The sequence below is a fragment of the Amia ocellicauda genome, chromosome 11 (genome assembly GCF_036373705.1).
Source record: "Amia ocellicauda isolate fAmiCal2 chromosome 11, fAmiCal2.hap1, whole genome shotgun sequence".
NCBI lineage: Eukaryota > Metazoa > Chordata > Actinopteri > Amiiformes > Amiidae > Amia > Amia ocellicauda.
This window is the reverse complement of record NC_089860.1, coordinates 1,475,863-1,490,497: the sequence shown is the minus strand read 5'-3', so window position 1 is coordinate 1,490,497 and position 14,635 is coordinate 1,475,863. Positions and strand designations below refer to the sequence as shown.

At 36.7% G+C, this 14,635-nt stretch overlaps 1 protein-coding gene across 2 annotated transcripts in view; it reads right to left on the bottom strand.

Annotated features, from left to right (window-relative positions):
* Positions 1–13,821, bottom strand: part of LOC136762823 (nuclear factor NF-kappa-B p105 subunit) — a 59,639-nt gene extending 45,818 nt beyond the window's left edge. The window contains exons 1-7 of one of the 2 annotated variants that reach the window (XM_066716362.1): positions 13,709–13,821; positions 12,089–12,132; positions 11,618–11,705; positions 9,516–9,562; positions 9,267–9,365; positions 3,525–3,673; positions 298–419 (exon numbers count right to left, since the gene is read on the bottom strand). In XM_066716362.1, coding sequence (XP_066572459.1) covers positions 298–419; positions 3,525–3,673; positions 9,267–9,365; positions 9,516–9,562; positions 11,618–11,657 — 457 coding nt within the window. In that variant the 5' untranslated portion in view covers positions 11,658–11,705; positions 12,089–12,132; positions 13,709–13,821. Of the gene's footprint in view, positions 1–297; positions 420–1,737; positions 3,497–3,524; positions 3,674–9,266; positions 9,366–9,515; positions 9,563–11,617; positions 11,706–12,088; positions 12,133–13,708 lie in introns of those variants that run through there. The other variant, XM_066716363.1, reaches the window with a different exon arrangement.
* Positions 13,822–14,635: the final 814 nt, after the last annotated feature.

The window sequence follows — 14,635 nt, the reverse complement described above, 5'->3', positions numbered from 1 at the left end:
TTCTTCTCTTAAATAAACTCAGAACTGTCATTACCATAAATGTATGAGAGCTGTGTTTCAGTGCTTTTCAGATTTGACATGTCTTCCATGGTGCATGCTGGCAATTTCTTTCAGAGCAACATACTAAGACCAAACTATTACAACTCTCTTCTGGCTGTCCTTCTTCAATTTATTCCAAATTCTGCTGCTTGTCTTATATTTGCTTTACCCTGCATCTCTTATGCTATGCACTTTTTATGCTCTACACTGGCATTCTAATTATGCTCCATGGAATCTGTGTCAGTTATAGCTTCCTACCTGTAGGCTCCCTGTACTGAGGATCCTTGCAGTTTTCTTTTCTCCAGACCTGTACCAGCCGTTCTTCTACAATGTCCAGAACACTTCTTCTTGGGACATGCAAAATTCCTAAATTTGGAAAACTTAAAAAAAAAAAACATTCACAGTTTTTCACCAGTGAATATTATCCAGGAAATTTTCCCAAAGTACATTTGGGTGGAAAATTACATTTCTTTGTTGCATTGCCCCTTCAAACTATGAATTTTATCATAAGTGGGGGGAAATAAGAAAAATAATATTGTATATGGAATTTAATACAACAACTGAAAACCAACACTAACTGAAGAACTACATTTCTTTCCCTGTGTGTCTGTGTAAACAAGGTCACTGTCTCACTTTCTCACTGTGTTATGGTACTGTGCTATAGTTCAACCCTAAAGAACCCTGAAACCTATAAGAACAGAGTCTGATAAGAACCAGTTTTCACCAGCAATTTGGGCTTGATACATCATACAAACCCCCCCTTATATTAAACATTACGTATGCCTCTACTGTGGTCAGGCTGGTCATTTTCGAGAATCTTGTCCTGTTTGCCCCGGGGTTCCCCAGAATATTAATCCAGACTAGGGAAATATCCCCTTCTAACTCAATCCCAGTGTTTTATTAGAGCCAACGTCCTGTTGGGTTCTAGAGCTGTTATCAGCAGGTAATTTTGTCAACAGGACAAGGATCGCCTCAACCTTCCCCTGTCTCCTTGTGTGCTTCCACTCAGAGTCAAAGCAGTGAACAACCAACCAATTGGTTATGGCCCAGTTTCCCAAATGACCCTACCCTTCTGTCTCCAGGAGAGTCTACTTCACACTGAGCAACTCCAGCTATTGGTAATCAACACTACAGGTGCAGACATGATTCTAGGACTACTATGACTCTCCCACCAGGACCCGACCATCTCATGGAAGGATGGCGAGGGGGGTCGTCACTGCTTTGCTCAGTGCCTACCTCTCCCATGCAGAGCGACTCATATCGAGAGCCCCTTATGATACCTAACGGGCACAAAGTTGTTACCTCTGTCTTCAGCAAGTCTCTGGTTTCTCGCTTACCTCCTCAATGACCGTGGGACTGGGCCTGTTATGTTATCTGCTTACTTTTAAGTAATAACTGACTCGACTCCATTATTCTATTAACTCAATCAACACACACTTTATTTCCTCTCCACTCTACTTCCTCTGTTACACTAATTTTTGTCCCTACACAACACAGTTACAATAACTATTGTTACAGGGCCGTAGATCTCCTTTCATGTAGCTCTCCATGTAGCCATGGAGGATTATATCATGGAAGCCTTAGAACTGGGAATAATCCATCCATCTACCTCACCTGCAGCAGCAAGTTTATTTTTCTCTTTGCGACATTTTTGAAGATTTTCCTGATTTCTCATTTACTGACCTCTGGATTGCCTACCTTGACTTGTTTGCATGTTCCCTGGATTGATTGCTTGTTTTGTCCTTACTGCCCTGTTTCCCAGGTCTTGACTGCTCGCTTGTTCTCAGACATGTGGGTCTTAAACCCATTGCTTCGAAGGGCTCTGCTAGGACTCTTACAATGATTTTCTGAATGGAAACAGGTGCGAACTGGACGGAGCCTTCTATAAACCTCCATGTAACCCTATGAGAGCATCTCAGTATCCACTGGAGAAAGAACAAGGAGAGAGAGAGAGAGAGAGAGAGAGAGAGAGTCTGCATCCTCCAGCCTCACTCCACATGATAAAGAGATCAAGTTCCTGCTCTACAATGACCTGGTGCTGCTGTCACCCACAGAACAGGGGCTGCAGCAGAGCTTGGCACTGCTGTAGCAGTACTGTCAGAAATGGGCACTCTGGACAAGACAAATGGTTTTCCAGAAAAAAGCTGATCTCACAAACACAGATTCCACCTCATGCTGCGCAGCACTGTACAAAAAGCACTGCACCAGCTACATCTACCTGACACTGACCCTCAGTGCGTCAGGGAATTTTATTCAGGCCACCAACACACAAAAAGAAAAAGCACATTGCAGTTTCTACGCCATAAAAACACAATTCAGCCAAACAACAATACCCATACAAATCTGGCACAAAATGTTCCACTCAATAATCCAGCCAATCATGCTGGTGAGGTGTGGGGTCCCTTCACAAACCCCAACTATAAAAAGCCTGATAGAAAAACTGTAACTTAAATTCTGCACATCCTGCAGGCCCACAGGAATCCCCCAACACACCTGCCACCTAAAGCAGGCAGACCTCCAGTCCTACCACCACAAACCACTACTGAGCACCCAGCTCTCCCTAGAGTGAGACCCCCTGGGTCAGCCGGCTCTGAGGCACCCAAACCTGAGCTGCATAGAGAGCCCCAGAGCCAGGTTTCCACGTTAAAACAACTGACCTTAACCTGAAGGAGACATAATGAAATTAAAATTAAAAGATAAACTTGAATGTTATTCGAATCTAAAATCTAAAACCCCAAAGAAAGGCAAACATCAACAAGGTACATCACAGTCCTGGGTTGCCAGAGACAATTCCTGCTGTCCTGCTCAAAATACACTGAAATAAGAAAATAATACACCCCCATATTTCTGAACCATATCAGAGAATTCACACTCAGATAAAGAAAAAGTCCCCATCGTTCTAGGAGAGGAAGGGAAGATTACTGGGACATTAATGGGAATGAAACATGATTTATTAATGTCTACCTTTCTGCTTCTTCTAGATTTCTCTTTTTTAATTGATTTATTATTATTAGTAATAGTATTAAAGTAGTAGTAGTATTTATTATTGAAACATATTTACTAACAATTATTTTAATGATGTTGAATTGAGAGAGAAAGAGAAAAACAAAAACAAAACAAATACACTTACCCCCACTTTGGCAATGACCCCTCACCATGACTTTGACCCCGATTGTGTGGGAGCCCGACTCCGGTAAAATTAACTCTTTGCTGTGAGCTGTGACTATTCTATTGATTACGATTTGGATTGGAGGCTGTTTGTCATTGTCAGTGTTTTGTTTAGAAGTTTATGTTTACGGAGGGATTTGTTATCTAGTTTAGGTGGGCTCAACAAAGAGCTACAGTTTTGTTGTTTGTTGTGTTTTCTATCCAGTGTTTCCTGCCAGGTCCCTATCTAATATGACCCTGGTGTGTGAAAACCTGACCCGTAAGGTAACACTGCCCTTTCCCAATGTTACAGTATAGAAAAGTAAGTATATACATACCTTGCTATCATATCAGTGGAATTGATGTTCACTACACACATTCCGTTTTCACACTGCTTGCCAACCAAGCTGTGCACATGAAGAAGTGGTGGGTCATCCATGGTGACACACTGAACAGTAATCTTTGCTGGTCCAGTGTAATTACATACCTAAAATAATAAACATAATAATACAAATATAAAGAACACTTCAAAATTACACTCAGTTAAATATTTTATGTCTGATGCCTGTCATACAGGTTTACATGTTTCTAATTAACATTAATTGCTTGAGCTACTTAAAATTCTCAAGTTATCTCTTGTGTTATCTAGAGTTCAATTCTGAAACTGAAACCGGAATGGGAAGAATTACAGAATTGGAATTGACTAAAAATTAATTCAGTTGGAACTGAAATTGAACTAATAGGTAACAACCAGATGTCTGCTTGTAAATAATGAATAAATACACAGCAACAGGATCTCCAGTTTACTGGTGCGTTAAATACCCTGACCTAGATTTCCTTTTAAATTGACTCTATTCTCAACAAGCGTGCTCATATGCAATATTATAACAATATTATTTTACTTCAGGTTAATCACAATAACTAAAATTAATATGGACAAAATAGTATCCACTAAACTGACCTAATGTTTAGCAGCCATTGACCAACTTTTTACAACAGACGTTAAACTCACAGAAGTTTTATATTGACCAAAGATCTATCTCCTCTGTTTTAGGCGTTATAGAGCTAAAATCAGTGCAAAACAGTACGAGGCGATGTGTTTACAAATACGTGTGCAAACGATGATACTACTACTACTACTACTACTAATACTACTACTACTACTACTAATAATAATAATAAATATAGCTGCAAGCTGCAATGCAGGGGGCCAAGTACACATCTACACAGTATCATTCATTCTAACACATTATAATGTACTTCAAGACTGCTTTTTATTATTTGATTTCAATGTATCATTTTAAATTAAATTAGTTACAATATAAGTAGCTCTGGTATCATAAGAAATTAGTAAACACTTTATTCACAAGTCTCGTTTGTGTACATCAATCGAAAAACTTGTATAGCTTAGAACTGCTGCAGGTTTTCAATTCAAAGTTACCACCACTAAACCTAATTTAGTTGCTTACTTTGTTTAATTGTATTGTCAAATTAATTACTCATGTGCACATTATATATAATTCCAGCTTGTAAATGCAATGTTTTTCATTAAGGGGCAAATATTTCCAATTATTAATATTAAGCGCCTCAGTGAGTAGGTCCGTTTATTCGGGTGTAGTTCGCACAGTAAAGGTCTTATGATCACCCTTTCAATTCTACTGTGTAGAGCCAGAAATTGTGCACAGTTGAGTATATAACATGTCACCATTAGTTACGATTTCACTGAGAGAGAAGAGGACAAAGTCGTGTCCCCCGTGTTGCATCGTTATCTATTTAAACAGGAAGTGATGCGGGATCCAACCGATCTCAGTTTGAAATGACTTTCAATTGGGAGCAATAATCCACCGCTACAGATTCGGCAAAGTCATTGCTGTTGTTCCACTGTTCATTTTCCTGTGTGTATTTAAATATCTTGCATTGCTGTGTGTTGTTCATTACATTTAATTATAGTTTTTTTGTTACACTTTCGGTTTGTCTCTGGTGTTTTTTTGACTATAGCTGAAAGAATCCCTGACTCGTTTGTGTACTAAAACAAACCAAGCAAATAAAAATAAACTGTAAGCAGCTCATAACTGCTGCAGCTTATACATTTGTAGTTACCTTCTAAACCTTATTTAGATGTTTATTTGATGTTTCATTTGGTTGTCACATTGATTAATGATGTGTGCGTTATATAAACTTGCACCTGGAAAAGCAATGTATATCACTAAGGGGCAAATAGCAGCAATGCGTTTTTACTATTGCGCCTGACCGAGTATGTCCGTTTTTTCGGGTATAGCTCACACAGGAAACGTCTTATGTTCACTCTTTCAAATCTACAGCAAAGTCCAAGCGATTCTGCACAGTACAGTATATAACATGTCACCATTAGTTACAATTTCACTGAGAGAGAAGAGCACGAAGTCGTGCCCCCCGTGTTGCATCGTTAACATTAAACAGGAAGTCATTCACTCGTGGTGGCACTCGATGTCAGTTTGAAATTACTTTAATTTGAAAGCTATAACCCACCACTAGATTCAGCAACATCATTGCTGTTGTACCACTGTTCATGTTCATGTATTTATTTTAATACCTTGCATTACAGTGTGTTGAGAATCATATTTAAGAATATTTTTTACTTTCACTTTCGGTTTCCCCCTCGCCTTCCTTCATGGTCTCTACAGCTGAAACAACCCTCACTACAAACACATCTCAGTTTACACTATTTGTATTTGCAGGCAGACGTGTCTCTGTGTTTAAAACAATAGTTTCCACTCTAATACTTTTGCAAGTGACTGATAGTGCTTTGTTGTTACGATGTACATGCCCAAGATGGCGGCTTTGTAATTTTTTCTCTGTCCTGTTTGTGGTATATGCTGCTACCAGTGGTGACAGTTTGTCATTGCAGACTTAAAATTGAACAAAATGTACAGTAAGTCAAAATCTCTTGTTCATTACTGCCATGTTTTTTTTATGTTGGAACTTATTTTTAAGAACATGTATAGAACACAGTCCAAAGATACTGTATACCAAATAATAATAATAATAATAATGACCAGTGACCACCACATTGCTTATGGGATCAATCCTCTCAAGTAACAATCAGTCCAATACATTGTAACATAGTTCCATACTGCACCATATGCATTTATTTGAAACTTGACAATTTCTGAAAATTGATTGGCTCATGGTGGCCATCTTGTTTTCTCAATCAACTTGCCTTGAACAAATCTGATAGAGGAGCTAGCCAAGGTCACGTGTAGAAATTTTTGTATCAATCGGACCAACCGTTTCGGAGAAGAAGATCTTTGAAGATTATTGGCCAATCCAATATTGCTGCCAAACCATGTGACTTATTGACTTGTCTTGAACAAATCTAAAAATAGGCTACAACATAACTTCACACACCAAGTTTCACATCTGTCCCGTCTGCGGTTTCGGAGAAGATTTTTGTAGATTTTCCAAAATGTGTCACTTAAGCCACTATGGTCACCAGACCATGTGACATATGGCCTCCATATTGTATATGGTATAGCACTACACAGCCATCTATCACTGTTTGAAGTTTCATGAGTTTTCATCCAGCGGTTTGGTTTTTATAGGCTTTTAAAAAACGGCGGAAAAATAATAATAATAACTAGAAGTTGCATGCAACTTTTAAGACTTCCATGTTTCATTGGTAGGTTTCAGATTTGAGCAGGCATTTGTGGTTTAAATGCATGTTTTATTAAATGTGTAATTTTCAATTCTAATCCAATGTAGTATAAATTTGAGGTTTTCAATCTTTTGTCACTTGAAGTGTGTATTTCAATGTCAGTGAAGTATAATATTAATTTCTTGATTGCATGCATCAATTTTGTAAGGTAGCATTGTATTTTTCATTTAATTCTAGCATATATGTGAAGTTTTCATTGTGTCATTCAAGATGCAGAATGCAATTCCCAAGTTTGGCCAAATTATAGAAGTAGAGGTCTACATAAGGAATGTCATGATGTGACTGACATGTGAAGCTGTCATTTTGGTTGTTGTACAGCAGCCAGGATTTGTGTCCTATCAACTTGGCTTCATCAACTTTGACAGAACTTTGTACAAGTTTAATCACTGACAATATAAGTTCATTAGGCTTTAGAGTTCTGAAGTACCAGCTGTTTTCATTTTTGCACGCTGACACATGTTAAATCCAACATTACGGCTTAACCGTGTACCTCAAAAACATCATTATCTGGTTTTATGTTCAAGGCATAGCCATAATCATATGTGCAGAGTGTCATGTATATACTGCATTCCAGTGTGCAGGAAATGTGTAATGTGTTTGATGTGGCGCATATGTTTTTTTCATTGGTCCACAGCACCCATGTTTTTCACTGGGGCAACTAGCCTTTAACACCCTTGGTAGGACTCTGTACTAATGTCATGCATGCCAATTTGTGTCACAGTGGGTATACGTGGCTTGGATTAGAAGGCACCAAAGCTTGAATCAGAGAATACTACATGGCGGACAGAGCGTGTGCCCAAGCAACTTCTGATGAACAAGCATAACAGTGGGGCATAAGGTATGCATGTGTATGAAGTGGCATATGTATGTGTCATTAGGTTTTGGAGAATATTTCTGTTGCATTTCACAATTTAGATTCCTATCACAATATTTAGCAACACCATGACACCAGTATGTGCAGTTTTCACTGCATTTGTACGTATAAGTGGTTTCTACAACACTTGCGTGTTTCGTGAGTTTTCATGCATGTATAAGCGTTTTATGGACATTTGAAAGTTTCAAGTTTTCTGCATTGTAGATACAGAATGCAATTTCCAAGTTTGTCCACATGATGGAGGTAGAGGTCTACATAACGAATGTCAGTATATGGTTGAGGCTGTCATTTTCATTGGTGTATAGCAACCATGTTTTTTGTCCAATCAACTTGGCTTTTTCAACTTCGACAGATGTTTGAACTAGTGTTAATCACTGAAAATTTAAGCACCTTAGGATTCACTGTTCTGTAGATATTCACTGCTGCATGTGACATGGCCTGGCATCGGTACCAGCGCACTGTGTCACATTTGGTGACAAAACTCACCACAATCAAGCATAACATCATGATTATTGTACCAAGTTTGGTGAGTTTTTGAATATGGCTCATGGGTTTTTTCTGAGGTCAGAGTTCATGCTTTTATAAATACGTGTATTTTGCATACGTGCTCAGTCATTTGCTTGTGGCTGCCATGTTTTTGCACGCAGTCACTTGCCTCTTGCACATTTGATAGATAGCAGTATCTATGTAATACAAGCGCAGTTTCAGGGCACTGGGCTTTATCGTTCTGGAGTAGTAGCTGTTTTCATATTTGCACATGGATTCATGACACCAACATGTGCAGTTTTCAATGCATTTGTTGGCATAAGTGGTGTCTACAACACTTGTGAGTTTCGTGAGTTTTAATGTATGTATGAGCGTTTTAGGGGCATTAGAAGTTTTGGCGGAAGGAAAAAATAAATAAAAATAAATAATAATAATAAAAATCCTTACAGAAACAATAGGCTTCCAGCACTTCATGCATTGAAGCCTAATAATCCTAACAATAACAATAAAAGATAGTTATAAGCAAAAAATATAAGAAAGAAAGAGAGAAAGAATGATTTTTATATTTTACATATTATTTTTTGTGTGTTATTGCACAGACCTGATATTCTATATCCTTCAACTTAGCCTGTGTGTGTCCATTTCCAGTCGGTCAACAAATTCAAACACACATTTGTCCTTTGTCGGAGATAGTGGTTGCAGATTGTGACCTTGAAAAGCTGGCTGGCTGCTTCAGCAGTGTAAATGCTCATTTAATATTTACAGACATGGCTGTAATAAGACGCAACTGTTTGAGGGAACTATTATTCCTACAACACCTGCTAATACATGTATTCTGTTTGATTATACCCAACAGTAAACATCTTGGTTTTAGAAATTGCAATGAGTTGAATTTAAAATCTGGGCCTAAACAGCTTGAATATATACCACAACTCTGGCTTTCATTTATGAACTGTTTGTAAGCATGGTTTATGAGCTGCTGCAAAGCTGAGTTTCTTTGTGTGCACTGTACTTGTTAAGGAATACCTTTACTGCTGGAAATGTTTTTTTGTCCTTCTCACTGGAGACTCCCTGTACACCTCCATGAGTTGGGCCCTCGCATCCATAACGGAAACGAAAGCCTCTCTAGAGGATCACCATGAAAAAAGGTCATCATATATAGAATTTACATACATTACAAAAATACAAAACACATATCTGAGATTAAAACATTCTGCAGCAGCCAACCTAGGTTCCCAATGTAATTTAAGCATGCAGATAAGAAACAACACATACCTGTCTTGGTTGTTCTATAATTTTGATATACTGGTAAGGTTCTTGTGCTGGAAGAAATAATAATAAAAAAGCCTTCAGCAAAATAACTGGCAGAGATCAATTTCCTAGGACAACATATTATTAAAGTAGTAGACAATTTTTTCCAACAATAGTTTCAATAAAACTATGAAAGGAATTCTCCAGAAAACACAGATGGGAAGAACTGGGATCAATTGCTGCACTACTTAATGTTCTCCATCAAGAAAGCACTGTAAACCTCCTCTGGGTTTTCCCCCTTTCAATTACTATACAGCCAGCAGTCCCACTGACTACTACAAAGAGACAACTGAGGAACAACTGTGTCCCCAGTAGAACATGTAGAAGGCATGAAAGAGCGTATAGAGACATAATGCATGTGGACCATGAACATATGCTACAGGCACAACAGGTACAGCAGCACATTTACAAGTGCGTCGTCCGGGGAGTTTCAACTTGGAAAATAAGTTTATTACTACCTTAAGGAGACCCTATCAAGTAATTGAGAAAATGAGTGAGGTGCCTTACAAAACAACACAACTTCATAGACGAAAACCAGCCGAGATCTATTGTGTAAACCTGGTGAAAAAGTTGCCCTCTGGACCAAAAACTAAGAAATCAAAGAAACCAGCTAGCCTGCTGAATTGAAGTTGGTCTCCTTAAAGTGTTTGTTTTTGCTGTCCATCTTGTCTGCAAAAGGGTTAGCAGTTACATGTGTTGCCTATTCATCCATCTTGTGCTCGCTGTGCTGACAACAGCTTCCCTTCAGCCTAACCTTGCTTTTCTACCAAAGCCATCTCCCTTTGTTAATTGGCCAGTTTAGTTGATGGTTTTCTATCCTCCCCCTTTTTCTTTGCAAGAGGAGTTCCATTTTCATTTGCTTTGTCCTATTTGGGATCTTGGATCACACTGAAGGTGTCCATCAGACTGAGCAGCTGTTTGTTTGTCTGCTCCAGAAAGCAGTCTAGGATTCTCGCTCCTGATTGTGTCCTTTTTTTTTCTAAATGGTTGCCTTGTATCCTTTTAGACCACAGGCCTCAAACATGGCTTCTATCAATTGTCCTCTCTCACAACTGCTTGGAAACACAGTGTCCCATAGGCCCATTGGGAGCTATTTTTGAAAGATAATATTAGGTTTTATATGCAGATACATAGCTCCTCGTTTTCGAGGTCACAATAGAGGAAGTGCAGTCTGTGTACTCTCTAGATGAGCAGATGGCAAAGGGAAGGGCTTATCTAAGTGGTATCACACAGAGGCCTATTGGCAGCTTATTTATGAATTTTCAGCACTTCCTGTTGCATTCAAGAATATCCCATAATACGAGGCGGCAGTCATAACCGGGAATCAAACCTGGATTGTTCATGTATATTACGGTATTGCTAGTAAAGCCTGACACTGTGCATTTATTATACATGTTCCAAGGTTGTGCAAGTTATTATGATGTAAACAACATGTTTCCAGTAATTTAAAAATCTATTAAATACACGGTCTGTTCTGTCAACGGGAATCTATTAAGTGTGAATAATAAATGCATACATTATCTTTATAGACCTTTGTACATGTGGTATCGCTCCAGCTGCAGGGGGATGTTTTTTCCCACATTATGAATCATAAAAGTTTAACAACAGAATGCATTTTTTATTTAAAATATTGCAGATATTGAAAGCAGCAGAGATTCAAAGTAATGTTATTGTTAAATATCTTATTAGTAGGTGCTATGCCCTAACTTTCACAATTAAGAAATCAACACAATAAAAGAAACATCAAGAGATCTAAACATGGAGTCAAAGACATTACAATTTCAAATATTTAATTGAGCAAACACACAACAATAGCCACTTTATTTTTTAACATTTATTTTATGTGACTTGCAAGAATGTGTCAGATACACACATAATTAAAGTAGTGTTGTGTTGAGTAGTAGTTTATTTCCTTTGGAAAATGTGTGGGTCTGTTTTTACAAAAATTAGCAATGCACAAGCTCATTAAGAGGTATGTTAGGTGTTATGCTTCTTATTTCACAGAGACATTTCAATACCATTACAACCCATTTAAAATATGTATGTATTATATAAGATCAACTTACTTGTGTGAGGAGTAATATCTAAATAATTAATTCTCTCCATCTTCAGAAGGAAATCAGTGTCCAGTTTGCTACTGTGGCTAAAATGAATCTAAAGAGAGTAAAGATAAATGTGATCCCAGAAGTAGTTTCTATAGATTCATCACAATGGTAGACTCGAAGGATTATCTGTTCTAGGTCATTGAAAAACAATAACATTTTATTACATCAGACAGGACAATATCCAGAAAATAAAGTACTGTATTGAACCTATATGCAAAAATACTATATTTCATTTGTCACATTTAAAAAGTTGTAAGTACCTTTGTTATGTACCTGAAAACCAAGAACAACTATGATGGCTATAGTTTTATCTCAAAATGTAACTGTAATCTAGTCAGGAAATCGTATTACCTGTTTGTACTAAAGATACTAATACTTTATTGACAGAATACTAATTGAAGCAGGAATGGATAAACCAAAACTTCAACTTACCCAAATTTCAAAGGCAGGATTTGACAGAAGCTGAATAAAGAAGCCTGTGGAACACAGAAATCAATCATCAGTACTAAGTTTTAACAATTGCAATTGCTCCAAATTTTTATTCAAATGGGTTTGAAATATGCATATTTAATTCAACCGTTGGTTAACAACAGCAGCTTAACTTAGTTGAACATTATTTTGAATGTATTTTCATGTTTTATATTATTTTCATTTGCAAACATTTGTCTGATACTGTCTTTCATTTCCACTTTGTACCATGCCAGAATAAAGCTGTTCTGAAACAAAATAAAAATATTTTAACCAAAGCACAGATCATACATTGACAGAAATACTTATGATTATATTAATCACTATATATTTAAAACAACCATAACAATTGGTTTATTGTCTGTGTTTTTCTTAAAGGTATATTTATTACTTTCTAGTGAGTATTTTGCTTAATATCTAAGATCTAATAAGGTCAGAATGCAAGATGCTATGACAGGATGGGATGAGTGGATGGTTCAATCTAACAAGATTTGATAAGGATTTCAAAGTCTATCTTTTTTAGTTTTTACCTTTTTGTTGTCTGTATCAGAGCAAACTGAAATTCCACAAATGGCAAACAAAACATTACCTTATTTTAATGCCTGAAACAATGTATTGAAAATAATATATTTTTTCCCTCCACTGAATCAGCATTGCTTCTCTTTAGCTCTGATGAATTCCGTTAATGTGTACAATTCTAATATGACCAATAAAGCAGAAGTGAAAATATGCAGTTACCCACACCTGGTATGCCACAAGGGAGCTTGACTATATGAAAGTCTATCTGTGAAATTATTTATTGAGACCAAAAAAGCAACTTGTGTAGCAACGCACAACAGAAAGGAAGTTGTTTTGTTGTAAGAAACTGTTGTTTTTAAACAGTACTGTTGCTTGTGTTTTCAGGTGTCTCCTTTAAATGGTAAGTGTACACTGCAAGTATGGCCCTGTATTATGTTTTATAACCAATAACAAGCGAGGATATTTATACATATTTTTTAAATGGATGTAATATCATATTTTAAAATCACCAGATCAAAAAGTCAAGTTTTTAATTTATATATATTTTTTAATTATTGATTATACATTTTATTTTAAATTATGCCTTACACAGTTAGAAAGCTATAGACTTTTTATAATGCCAGGTGGCTTAATGTCAAAGGTATATTTACTGGCATACGCAGTTTCTGTCAGGCCTGAGCCAAATGTGTATGTCACTTCAACAGCCACAACAGCAAAATCAGCCATTGGAAAAAATATGCAAAACAAAGGGAGTTGTAATTAGTAAGTACTTATTTGGCATGTCACACTCTATATTTTACATCCATAAACAATTAAACAATGCATAAACAACAGTTATTATCATAAAAAAATTTTTTTACAAAATGTCTTTGTTAGCTTGTATTTTTTTAATTTTTTATTTCAGGCTTCTGATATTGTTACTCAGTCTTTTATGAAATATCTGTATTGTATTCATTTTTCATGATGTTAGATGTAGATTATGATGGTGATGATGATGATGATTATTATTTGAAAAATGTTTACTCATTAAAAGAACAAAAGGATAAAAGAAAGAAAAGTACCTACCTTATTCAACTTCCCTACATTCGTTCCAATGTATAGTGGTTATCGTCTTCACCCAACTTACTACTTGTGAAACTAAAATTTGAGAGAAACAGTACTGACGTTCTCTTGTAACCGAAACATCAGCTTGAGTAATATGTAAACCAGGAAGGACATAGGCTTTGTGGAAAATGAAATGCATATTTCAACAAATTCTGTATTGTTAAAATAACATTTTGGAATTGATTACAGATGTACAAGTTGAAAATGTATTTGAATTAAATCTGAAGAAATATTTTCCAATTTAACACTGAGATATTTGTAAGCTGTTACAAATTCTGAAGATGGTGAAAGAAGTATTTCTTCTTATGAACAAGTTTTCATAGAACATCATCAATCTCTGACAGAAGGGAGGGTTTACCCACTGATCACAATTTAATGCAATGCATTTTTTTCATGAAACTGTAAGTGACAATGTGCTGCTTGCAACCTTGTATTATTATCTGCATTGTAAAATGCAGATCTTGTTCTTACTCAGTTTCATTTTCTTGACCTTTACACTGTACATTTATTCTGATGCAATTTACTGTCAGATATTGAACATCTCATTACTCCTTCCAGGATGCTTTTACTACCAATTTTACTATGGAACATAGATAAGAAACTGTATGAAGTTTCCAAAAAATGCTATACATTTTCCAAGCTATGGGTCATGGGATATTGCCAAAAAACGAATTGACATTTGACGGCTTATAACACGTTACGGGTGGCAGATGTTGATATCGATAGAACACATATAGGAAACTATGTGCTCTATCCATGCATAATCTTGAACTTGACCTCTTACCTCTCCTTCTAGGTCAGATGTGATTTTCTTGTTTTTCAGGGTTACAGCTTGCAAAATGAATCACAGTCATCATATATCATGCCATAAGGGGCCAGATTTGTTCT